Source organism: Gallinula chloropus (assembly GCF_964237585.1).
Source record: "Gallinula chloropus genome assembly, chromosome: 4".
Classification (NCBI taxonomy): Eukaryota; Metazoa; Chordata; class Aves; order Gruiformes; family Rallidae; genus Gallinula; species Gallinula chloropus.
Window position 1 is genome coordinate 27,640,786 of NC_140088.1, and position 12,923 is coordinate 27,653,708.

The following is a 12,923-nucleotide window of genomic DNA, read 5'->3' on the forward strand; positions in this document are numbered from 1 at the left end:
AAATGCAAATTAAATTCTCTGTGGTGAAATTCAGGAAGGTGCTTGAATACATGTCAGATGTACAGTGTGTGTCCCTGGTGGTCAATATAGGCACACAAACTCTTGACATTTCAGGTGCTGCCTCTGCAGGCTCTTTCCCTGGCTAAACAGCAGTTAGCTGCCTTTTTCAGTGGGGAGGTGGGGCGTGTGCGCCCTGAATTGTCTCCCCTTCCCTGCAGGGTAACTACTGCTAAGCACCTACACACAACAGCTTATGGAAAGTTCATGTGCTTTGAATATAAGCAATCCCACCCACAAGACTCCCTGGATGCTTAACTCTCTCAGAGAATCAGATTTCACAGTTAGAATTAGCGAGATGACCTAGATATAGCTGTAAACATTTTGTAGCTGACGGCATTAAGGTTTCAGTTAATTTTCATGGGAATATGAAGTTCAGTGGCTTGAATGCTGGATCTCGGAGCAGTTTCTTGTTTGTATTTAAGTAGCATGTCCTTTAGTCTGGCTAATTTCTCTTCTGCTTTAATCCTGAAAAAAATATTTTTGCCTGTCAGCTCATATTCTTTCTCCATTCCTTCTGGCTTTCTACAAAAAAAAAAAAAAAAGAAAACCACTGTGCTATGCTGAATCCTCTGACTGACTCCAGAGAACTGCAGACAAATTGGAGGTTTATTAGACCCTGGCTGTGCATCTGTGCAGCCTTTTAGTGCTCATACTGGTTTGCCTGGTTTCTCCAGAACTGTAAAGTCAAGTCCAAGTAACTAGAAGTTTAATATAACACCCTGAAGCAACAAATGAAGATGTTGGAAGTTGTGTGTGGATGGAAATGGAGTTTCTCAGTTATTAAAAAGATACAGTTATCCTTAAGTACATTTTACAGAAAAAGCACCTACACCAGAACTTGATGTCCTTAATAATGTGTTTAGTTTAAGCAGTTTACCTGAAATTTCAGCTCCTGAACTTCTGTTGGCTATGCCTTTTTAAGCTTCAGTCTGATCATGTCTCTCCCTGCTGTGTTGCAAGTGAGCTCTTTGCTGTGTCTGTCAGTCTGTCGTCTTCTGACATCCTCCCTAACATCAAGTTTACCATCTCCTGTGCCGGTCGCTTCACACTCAGGTGACACTGCTTTCTTGCCTGCTCTTTTATATCTCTGTTTTCCTGACGCTGCAAAACCTTCTTCCTGGAGGACAGAAAACAAAAGCCTTGGAAGTCCAGTCTAAAAGAAGGATCAGTACCTTTGTAACTGCTGTACAGGAGGTTCCTCTGCCTCGCAGAGCTTTATTAATGGCATGTTCAAAGTTTTACTCTGAGGTCAGCTCACAGTAGCAAGAGCATGAGGGTACAGAAGATGGAGCATTTGATTTCCAATGTATAATTTATTAATTGTACCCGCTGCTTTTGTGCAGAGCAGTGTTTTTGTTCCTCCTATTCTCTTTCATCTTCCCCTTCTTCCTGCAAGCTTTTTTATTACTCTTTTCTGGGTTTGCTTTATTTGGCATCCACGTTCTGACTTTTTTCAAGTTATTCTAAACCAGCAGCCAACAGAAACCAGGCCTAAAAGTCAGGGTGCTATCCTTGTTCCCAGCTGTGGCACAGTTTGTTTGCTCTGTGTCCCCTGGCTTTTAGGGACCTGCTGTTCAGGCTGTTCACTTCTTGTGAGAGGAGGAAGAGAAAATACACAGTAAAGTCTGTTTACTAAAAATACCTGCTTTTATCTTTCAGAGGTAGAGATCACAGTATCAGAGCGTGCCTGGCAGAGCCCAGCACCTCCACAGACCAAATCTTTTCTTGTGTTTTGTTTTGCTGACAGTCACAGCTTTCCATTTCCAAGGCCACTCATCTAGGTCTCTGCTTCCATAGGGCCTCCTGGGTTGATGTCAATGGGCATTTGGCAGGTTCCCAGATTGAAACCTGCATTGTTGAATGCTCACACAGTTCGTGCCATGATCTTTTATATTTTACCAAGTAGCTACAGCCCCTCCTTTGGGTTTGGGCGGGTTTGTTTCATTTTAATTAGTGAAGTTCCCTCCCTATCACGAAACTGGTGGATGACCTAAGTTAGGAATGAGGTATTTTTCTAGCCACCTCTGGACCATCAACAAGAATATTTTCTTCCTTTTTAACAAACTGTGTGCTTACATAAATACAGTATTAATACAGATTACCTTACCCCCAGTGACAGCTTGAAATCTTGGTCTCTTAAGACTCCTCTCATTGTGAGCTGCCCTCTGGGAGACTGCTCAATGGTTTCAAACATTACACTCTGATTAGTCGGGGCAATGTGGGACACGTCTCCAGCAGAGATGGCTTTGGAGTCTGGCCCGCCCCTTGTACACGTACTGCTGTAGCTGCTGAGTCCTGGGAAGGAGTGAAATTACACGTTAGTGAAACTAGAATTGAAATGGAGAAGTGTTCATTTCAGAAGAGAGGAAAATGCCTTTTAAACCTGAAAGGAATCGTTTCCAGTGATTCATTCTGCATGGATTAGCTATGAAGGTTAACAAAGCATCATAAAGAGCACAGGAAAATGATGGGGAAGAAACTCGGGGCGGGGGGGGTGGAGATCTGTGCTTCGAAATGAGATTCATTGTTCTGGTAGTTTTCCATGGGATGAGTTGCCAAAAGGACCCAGCATGCAAGATGAGGCAAGCAGGTATGTTGGGGAGGGGGAAATACTGCATCCAAGGCTGATAGGCAAATGGGTAATATTTATACCAATATAGAGGTGAAGTCACTGCTCAGATGAAGGGGGCACAGAGCACACTTGGTTATTTCCCTCTGGCTGCTTCTTTGCTGTGAGGGTGGTTGAAAGGTACCTGAACTACCGGGATGGGACTCGTGGTGGCTTCTTTTCCAGTATTTCCCCTCTGGTCTTGCAGAATCCTTTAGCCTGGGCTTCTCAGGCCAAACAGACTGTGTGCTAACAGCACTGTCCACTGCAGTACTCTCAGTGGGGAACGGCTCCAGGTCCCAGTCTGAATCAGAAGCAGGGGAGGGTGCTGCCACAACTACTGGTTCCTCTTGGTTTGGGCCTTCCAGTTCTAGGAGGCATGGATAGGCCTTGCTGCTGGACTCTGCTTCTTTAGTTTCTCTCTGAAAGACTGGAGACCTGGATGGAAGAGGCCACCAAAAATCAACACGGGGATGGTAGCAGCAAATGCACCTTTTATTTGCTGCTGAACAGCATATAGCATCACAGTGGTAGTAGAACCATAGGCAGGCCAAGCAGCACTTGGCAAGGCTACAGACAGCACAAACAGGAATCAGGGCTAGCTCAGGACTGCAGGAAAAAATACAAGAGTTAGTGCCCGTATTTTCTCTGGGCTTCACCCTGCTGGCAAAGGGCATGTGGATCATCTCTACGATCCTCTCCCACAGGCTAGGAGGGATCCACAGAGCCACATCCCGCTGGAGCTTCACTTTCTTGTCATTCCAGAACTGGATCATAATTTCTTCATCTTCTGAGGCTGTTGGGAGAAAAGGTAGCAGCCATAAGCAGCCAGCCTGCCCAGGCACTGCACATACACAGATCAGGTCTCACAGCTTTATGCACTTTCCACTCCTGTCACACACAGGATCAACTAGCACCCCGCTCTGTAACACCTCACTATAATGTCACTGGGGGGAAGAGTGGGCAGCTAGGGCACCGTGGTGTGAAAACAGGCTGGCAGCATCTTTCCTCTCAATTTGTCACCAGATGAACAAGAAAATGCTGACTGAGTAACTTCTGCTGCTACTGCCAAAGTTAGCAGTAATGCTCCAAGAATAGTATTTTGATAAGTCAGTGGAGCTTGACTGTCAAACATGGGGAAAATAAATGAGCTGATGAAACCTCCTACATTTAGGTGATAAAATCACCCCCAGATGTACCGTTTGGTACAAACGTCAGCATTCAAGCACAGATGGGTGCTTCCTGAGAGCTGCCTCTCATCCCTCATGAAAAAGGCCACTGTCCTTCACATGGCAGACACAAACTTGTCCAAGCAGACAGGAAACAGCACATCCACAGACACAGAAAATGTTGTTTTTATGGGTCACAACTTCTTAGGGTCAGACTGGTGAGGTTACACACAGATATCCATCAGCAAGCCTCAAAAGTTCCTGCAAGCTTTAAGCAGCTAATCTGTAGTAGCACTGCAACCAAAGTTTATCCAGACAGTCTCACTCATAATGTTCCAGAGCAAGATAGAGAAGAAAAAGGCGGCATGTCCCTTACCTCGTAAGGGGTCCCTTGTCTCAATGCCTGTGAGGACAGTTCCTGGGCCATACCTGGCAATGTCTGGCTCCCAGGGTGCCAGCACTTTGTCTCCAGGGAGTAAGGAGTGCTTCATCCCATTTGCATATTCCAGGATGTCATCCTTTGCTGTTTTTTGCACATGCACTGGATGCCTTCCACATGACACAAGTGGTTTGGCAAACTCTACCAGGAACATGCCTCTTTCACTCTGTCCACAGGAACAAAGTAATAGTTTCTCTGAATAACAGTCTGTAATGTGTCATAACATGTAACCTTCACCAGGAGGCCGTTCTGTGGCTGACTAGGTCAAAACACCAAGCAAACCTGAAAAGTAACTAGTGTGTAGTTTTAGTCCAGCATTGAGACTGCCAGATAAACCTACGTGAGGCTCACCAGAAAGTAGGCTGAGAGAAGCACACGGTCTGACTCACTGCTACTGGGATCTGTGTTCTCTCCCCATGAGAAAAAGATACAGGTAGAGTACAACTGGATTTCACAAACCACGTCACGTGCACCAGGCAACCAGGGGCACTGAATACAGTCAGATCTGTCTTCAGTCATGCCCAAGTCCTCCCTCAGTACACATGACACTAACTCAGCTTCCTGGGGGAGGGGAGGTCTTGAGAAATTTTATTTTCTTTTAAATTAAGACCTGCCAAGAAATTTTCCATCAACAATAAAACAAGGTACTTCCCTGTTCTTGAGAAAGAATGGGCTCTTTTTTCTCTGAAGTTTGAAGTGCTAACAAACTGATGAATTAAAGCTTTCACTAACATTTCTGAAAAGACACCGAGCCATTGGTCTGTAGCTGAGTTGAGCTGGACGTGTGTACATAAAACACCAACGCTTTTCCTGTGCTGTTGATGGTTATGTGTCTACACACAACAGTAGCTGGTACACTGCTCACAACAGCGCTGATGCTGCCTGCACCTGGCTGAAAGCCCAATGCCAAGAGAAGCTGAGAGCCTCTGCTCTCACAAGGTGAACACCACTGCTGCTATCACCAGGAATTAGGAGTTCAGGGGGAACCCATGAGATGAGGATCCCAGAAACACGCCTGTTTGCTCCTAGAAACCAGCATAGCCACAAGCAGCAGCTGTCCCAGTGAACTGTGTCTGACACATGCACCAGCTGAAATCAAAACTGCTACACTAAACCCAGGCAGTGTGTGAGGCCTGCTGGTGGACAGGACACCCTACCACACGTACCCACGACCACCGCGCAGCAACCATTGCTCACCTCCACCTCCTCTTTTACTGTACCACGGTAATAAAACCCATCGTGTTCCCCTCTCACCAGCACAGGGACATTGCTGTCTAAGCTCACTGAACTCCTCGATGTGCTCAGCCTCTTCCATGCTAGGCCAGAGGAAGGGAGGCAGTGGCTCATCCAGCGGCAGCTTAAAAAGAAAATGGGTCAGCATGTAAAAAAGCTGTTTCTGTAGGTCAGGGAAAAAAAAAAAAAGATATCTTGTAAGATTTAAGAACTGCATCACCCCACCTCGATTTGTAGCACTCCCACAGGCCAAAGCATGTGGGGAGAAACATAAAACTTGCTCATGCTGGGACAATTCCTTGCTCTTGGGGAAAAGGGCATCAGTGACTGTTTTTACCCAGATTTCTTTGGGTTTGGAGCCAGACAGGACTAGAGTGGAATCCTGGGCCAGCATTACCAGCACAAGCTCCTTTGTCATCTACATAGCAAGCCCATGCAACCCTTAAGATGAGGGGAAAGGATCCATCTCCAGCACAGCGTAGGTGTGCTCAAGAGCAGCAAGTAGCTGATGGTTTACACCGAGACATTCAGGGAACAAGAGAAAAGTACCAAAGTAAATAACAAAGCTGCTGCTTAATGACAGGTTCAAGCTGAAAACGGGGAAAAAATCCCGTCACAAAGCATTAGAAACATTTCACAGAGGACAGATGCCAATGCAAGATGCTTTTATTTATCCCAATAATATTAAAGGAATGTTTCTTTGATAGGAGGCTTACGCAGGCTTTGCTTTTCATAATCTCCAGGGTAGCAAACCACTTTAGTTAATACCATCTAAAAATCTGTCAGCGCAGGAGAGGGGAAAGCTCAAATGATGTTCAAGATGCTAATTTATTAATCTGACCCACCAGCCTGTTTTATCCTATTAACAAATAAATCAGAGACTCAAACAAGACCTTGATTTTACCTCTGGGGGATGAGGGGCTTGGCGATCCAGGCGGGATGCACTACAAAAGAGCTCCTGCAGCAGGGGCTGACACTAGGTATGATGCTGGATCCTGAGAACATGTCCAGAGCTGGCATTGCACTACAGTACCTCTGACCCATAGGCAGGGACCCTGCCAAATGAGCCATTCCTGCAAAAGCAGCTGTCTGCAGGACTCAGATGTGATCTGTTGGTAGAAAAGAGAACGTACTGGCATTCTCCAACATGCTGTCCAGTGTAGCTCAAGAACTCAGAAACTCTTACTAATTGTTTATTTTTTTTTATTTTAAAATAATTAATTCAAAATATCCAGACTAGCACTTGGTCAGATCAGTGATCTTCAGTCACCTAAATCCCAACCTGGTAGAGGGACATAAACACCCAAGGAAACTAGAAGTGCTGTGAAAATCCTTAGGGAAGCAACAGATTTCACCTCTCCAAGTTTTGTTTCCCCCTGTAACATCCAGCTATCTTTTCTCATACTTTCAAAGCTTTCTCGTACACAGTTCCAGTCAAACCTGCTGTACTTTACAAGCTGAGACAGCAACGACAGCTGAAGCTGACAAGCCAAGTAAACATGACAGGTTTTGAATGTGATGTTAGATTACAGTTGCCTGTTACTTGTTTTATTTATAGTGATGTATTAAGAAGAAATATTTTGATCTTTCAGCCATCCTGTCATGTTTTATAACAGTAGGATTATGGCTTGCCATGAGAAAGAATGAGATGCTCAGATGTGACAAGTGATAACTATTCAGAGGCTGTCACAGTAAGATTGATGATGTGGTGCTATCTCAGGTAATCTGACAAGACGTAGTAGGCAAGCACCCAGCCCTTTTTTTATTTTTTACTTTAGCATTGCTAAGAATGTTTTGGCATGCTTAGGGTAAAATTCATATGGAAACTCAACAACAAATTTTAAGTCCCTAATTTACTTTACAAAATACGGTTTAAATGCTCACATGCTTAAATTTCATTTTTTCTCCTATCTAAGAGATATGATCTGGGAGCTCTTTTTACGAGGACTCCCACGCACACACACAATGTCAGAAAACCAGCACACCAAACCTAGCAAGAAGAGGGGACTAACTGCTGCAAAACAGGGCTTTAAGTTGGCAAATCAACACAACATATTCACTTGCTTCACAACTACACAAACTCCCCTATTAGGAACCAAGATAGAACCCTGTAATGCTTTGAGAAGAAACACATCAATTCTACATTAAAGCACATTTTAAGCCCATTCGGCACGGTCACTGCTGAGAACCAGGTCCCCTGGTTCTACACGAAGCAGGGCACTGACAACGGCAACTGCACAACACACTCTTCTGAATAATTCCAAGCATTATGACACATCAGTGTTTCAAACTTACCAGCTGTTGATAACGTGACTTCTGGTCAATTTGCATTTAGTCCCGCTGCAGAAATCTCACCCTTTTTGTCTGTCTGAGCCAGTGTTTCCTCGTTGCTATGGAGGTTGCCACAGTCGTTACTACCAGGATGGGGCACCCTGACCTCACCGGTTCAAAAGAGTGGAACATGACCAGAGGGGACCGTTTGTCTGCCACCCATCCACGCAATTTTCAACTCCCCTTAGATCTAGCTGTTGCGCTGAAAGACTGTGGGGGCAGAGATTGGATTGTAAGGGGGCACAGCGTCCTCTGGGCTTTCTGCCTAACTGCAGGGTGGGGGGGGAATATCACAGCTTATGGAGCTACACTTCAGATTGAGCAAAAGCAGCCCACCACCCCAGGGTGCGACAGGTAATGCTGATCTGAAATGCAGGCAGAAAGGTTGAAGCTGAGACAAGCTGAGATCAAATTGCTTCACAAACTTTCCCTTTCCACAATAAAGGGGAAGGATCAATAAATTCTACCCTTTTCCTGCAATGCACGTATCAAAAACGTGCCAGAACACAATGCAGAAGCCAGTTAACCTCTGCTGTGATACCTAATCTTCATTTTCTCCTTAACAAATGTTAAGTTTTTCTCCCCCCCACCCTCTTTCCTTTTTTTTTTTGAAGGGGGAGGAGAGACAATTACCTCATTGCATTTTGTAGGGAGTTTTTTCAATTCATGGTTATGAAAACAAGGCAACTGTCTTCACCATCTTCACATAAATCTACAGTAAACATCTTAGCTGAAACCATCAATAGTACAGATGAACAGATTGGGAGGTCATGGAAGACCACCCCAGACCTCAAACATTATCAATGAAACTCCTGGAAAATTAGAGTTTATTTCCCCCCCAGACACCAAGACCAAGACCTTGCTAACCCTCTATACCATGTATTGTGTGAGCAGTCCAAGTAAATTTTAGGGGCACTGACAGCTGAAAAACAGCCCAATTTTCAACAGAAGTAGGCTATATCAACAGTTTTCAATGAGATTAAAATATTCATTAATAAGAAAAGATGGAATAGCACTCACAAGATGTTATGTTCTTCTTATGGTCAGAAACTCGTCTTCCAAGAGCTGCTACCCTCCTCTTTTTATTTTTCCCCTTTTAAACTAAATTCTCCTCTCTGTTGGCATCTAACAACATTTCTGGGAACCTTTAAAAAGACCTTTTAAGAGAAACACTGGCAATTAGACCAGAAAACTTTTAAGTACATGGAAGAGTAAGCCAGTAACATTGCAGAAAATAAGGAATCTCAGTTCCATCAGTGAAAAGATTTTATTTTAAAGCACGCAGGTTGTGATGATACAGTTACATCACATGTATAGGTATTACAATTTTAGGAATGTTTTCTGATTTCCATTCATTAACTAACTTAAGATATATTATGGTATTTCCCCAGTTGTCACTTTAGTATCAAAGTGTAGTTACTACCTGAAAAACTGAAAGCTCTTTTCTGTGGGCTGATGCTGACACATGCTATGATCTGCTCCTAAGATGTATAATAATATAGTGGCTGCTAGGTTCCCAGACAGGATACCTTGTGCTTGGTTTGAAATGGTATAGATCATCTTCAAAAACTGTTTTTTTTAATTGCTTTCGGTGCTTGGCTTGGCTCCATCAGGTTTGCTTCAGCCACCACCGAATCACTGCACAAAACAGACTGCAGGTAGCGAATGTATTTTATTGCAGCACGGAGCGTCTCTACTTTGCTGAGCCGCTTCTCCAAGAACTCTTTGGGTAGGTGATGCCTCAGTTTGGCATAGCCTTCATTGACACATTTCACCCTCTGTCTTTCTCGCTCATTCCTCTTCCTGATGAAAGCTGGCCCACAGGAGTGCTCACTTCTGCGGTAACTGGAATGGGGCATTTGGTAGGGAAAGGTGGAGGGCTCAGTGTAGAAGTTCTCCACCATCAGATGCTCAGGCATAAAAGGAAGGAAGGACAAGTCTTCAGAGCAAGTGACCTGGTTTGGTGTTTCTGGGAACAGGCGAAACGTGACCACTGGGTCGGCACAGAAGGGCCGCGCCAGCTGCATGCGTTGAGCATCAGTACAGATGGACAACTGGTCCATCAGGGTACAGTAGCTTTTGCCATCCATTAGGTTCTGCATCTAACCTGGAAACACACAATTGCACAATAGTTCAAACAACTCTTACTGAACAGGAGGGAAAAGCTCACCTGGTCTTACCAATGCTTGGAATTACTGGCATTTTCCAGAAGAGACTTTTAATGCATTTGTGACATTCTGGGATTGGCAACAGAAGATGGACACAGAGCAGACAATGCCCCATTTGAAAATACAAGAAACTGCAAGTCAGGAACACTGATTAAAATAATTCACAACAGGTTTGAAGAAAATAAAGCCATGAAAGCTTCCTAAAGGAAAGTGCAAAAAGCCTCCTTTCACCTCAGGTTTAAAAACAAAGAATCTACCTTTATGTACTGCAAGTAAGTCTTGCTCCAAACCCACCAAAGCCTGCATCTCTACAGATGATAATAAAAGCAGGCCACCATCTGAGGCATTCCTCCACCCCCTACTCCCCCCAAAAGAAATTAAATCAACAATTCCAATAATAGGTGCTATCCATTACAAACAGCATTCAAGATAAGCCGTTTTCTCTATTCACTTGATGTCTCATTCACTATACTATCTTCATTAGACAAAAAACTTGTGCAGGAAATGGTTCTCAGTCTTACATCTGTCAGGTTTTACATTTATTCTACATAAAAAGTTTTACAGAAAGCTTTCTGCTAAGTTTCTGCTAAACCTGCTAACCCTGGGTCCTCGTGCTCCTTCTGCACTCACCTGCAGATTAAACACAAATATGAAATACTGAATACAGCCCTGCTGATAGAGGATTATGAAATGATCATTTTATTAAAGGAAAGAGTGCATGTCCTAGTAATACTGTTCCAATTATAAATTATTCACTGAGAAGGGGCTGCACACAGTCCCTTCACTGGGGACATTGCTAGACACAATTCACTGGGGCACTGCTAGAAACCTGTAACTCAGACTGGCCCACTAAAACCCTCTCTTCAGAGAAGCATTACAGCAGACAGAGCTACTCAAATCACCCTTATATGTTAGAAAGATAAACTTAAGAGTGTTTCATAGGACGCTAAATAATAGTGCCTTCCTAATAATATCATTATCCAAACAGCTAAATATCCATGTAGCTGTAATAATAACTAAGAGCTACTTAAAAGTAAATTTTAAATAACTAGCTAATTTTTAAAGAATTACTGTGATACACCCTCACAGATTGCAAGCAATACGTACCTACACAGAATCTATCCAAAAATACTCTCACCATCCACTTCCACATCTATACATTGCTGCCTGAAACAGCTGGGTTACACTGCACTCTCTGAAGTGGAAAAGACACCTGAACATTAAGCTAGTTTATGAGAAGCATCTAAATTCCATACTTAGAAAAACCTTGCAAGGATTCCAACGTTCCAATCATGGTTCCATAACATAAATGAGTTCCCCTTAATCCTTCACAAGGATATGGGGATATTTTCATGTTTTCTACTGCCACATTTTACAAAGACTTGTTACTCAGCATGGGCCTATCCTCACAACACATTCTATCAAAGTGCCTCTGTATCCAGTGGTGTCTCTTTCTAATGCACACAGACATCACAACAAGAACCCTACAAGTTAAGAATTCATTTACAGCATACTGTTAGACGAGTCACACTCATCCCTTAACCAGGTACTTCTGTAGGCAGGCTGAAAGCATGAACACACATTAATTTCACAATATACATGCAGAAAATCAGAGTATATACACACACAATGAAAATAGTATAGTCATCTTTCCCTTTTCTACTCACAGGTTGGGTTATTGTGTAAAAAAACCCAAAAACCAAACAATTTCAAAACATTGCCTGAGAAAAAGAATCTGTTACCTAGCAAAAACCCCACTTTATAACAAAACATGACTGAAGAGCAAGAACCCAAAACCAACACAACCCCTCAAGGAGAGATACTTTGCAGTGCTTTTAGTGCTGACACTTCTGCTGCATTATATAAACCAGTTACCTGCCACCTTGCTACCTGCACAAAGTGCAAACTGCACGTGTTGGGATCGTTTTCCTTTTAGACACTCACCAATCTTCAGATGGAAGTAAAATCCAAGGAAACAAGACGTGCTATTCTAAGACTGATGAATAACAACTGAAATATCTGAATGATATTAAAAAAAGAAAGAAAATAAGTTAAGGTTCCGTTCTTCTTGCGCCCTATTCAGTAAGAGATCACATTAAACACGATTCATTGCAAAGCTACAGAAGCTCTGTTACTGAATAGCTGGTAGAAGTGGTTTATAAGAACGCTGATATTCAGTGAAGATCTGTTGCTAGACACAGCAACATGCAAGTCTCTTACCTGAATTATGTGGCTGGTTCCGCTGAGTCAACGACTGCTGCAATTTATAGTAAATTGACAACATGCAAAGCAGCTTACAGTTAGATCTGCTCATTTCTGGTTTGGGGTTTCCACCCACACCACAGCTACGATGGCACCAAAACTTGGCATTAAGGGCTGGAAATGTTAAGGCTGTATCAAGTGCAGCCTGATTACCTGGAAAAAGTAATGGGGAATATACTTCTCTGGCTTCCTGTGTGTGTTCTGTTACAGTTAACTAAAGCAATGGAATTTCACAATTTAATGTCTAAATATAACAATCAGCTAGAATTTAAATATTTACCACCAAGGCATAAGCAAACAACTTTTCATACCTTCATTTTAAGCACAGAAAAGCAGCATTCATGTAGAAGTTTCTGATGGCTTTGTCTCCAGATTAGATGTGAGAACACGTTAGTTAGGCTAATACCCTCAAATTTAATCTTCGTTACAGCTGTAATTTTGGGATATTCCTTTAGAGTTAAGCAGCACACCACTATATAAAAGGTCTCTGAAAGAGCATTAATGGAGGTAGACAACACAAGATTTAAAAAGGAGCAGCAATCAGTAGCCATACAAGTGTTACAAAATTTTGCTTAAACTTGGAAATGCAGTATGGAGCCATCAGTCTGTGTAATACATATAGGTGTACAGATGTACATATATTAGTATACAGC

The 12,923-nt window shown here is 43.0% G+C and overlaps 2 protein-coding genes across 2 annotated transcripts; both read right to left on the bottom strand.

Moving 5' to 3' along the window:
• Positions 1–967: 967 nt before the first annotated feature.
• On the bottom strand, positions 968–6,580 carry LOC311191036 (uncharacterized protein C11orf16 homolog; the record flags this gene model as incomplete). Its single annotated transcript, XM_084263132.1, has 6 exons — positions 968–1,177; positions 2,168–2,355; positions 2,814–3,464; positions 4,214–4,442; positions 5,474–5,633; positions 6,414–6,580. 6 exons carry the CDS (start codon positions 6,578–6,580, stop codon positions 968–970), a joined length of 1,605 nt encoding a protein of 534 aa, XP_084119258.1.
• A 2,822-nt stretch (positions 6,581–9,402) lies between these two features.
• ASCL3 (achaete-scute family bHLH transcription factor 3) lies at positions 9,403–10,066 on the bottom strand (the record flags this gene model as incomplete). Its single annotated transcript, XM_084263134.1, has 1 exon — positions 9,403–10,066. The coding sequence occupies exon 1, from the start codon at positions 9,940–9,942 to the stop codon at positions 9,403–9,405; it is 540 nt and encodes a 179-aa protein (XP_084119260.1). The 5' UTR covers positions 9,943–10,066.
• Between the last annotated feature and the right edge of the window lie 2,857 nt (positions 10,067–12,923).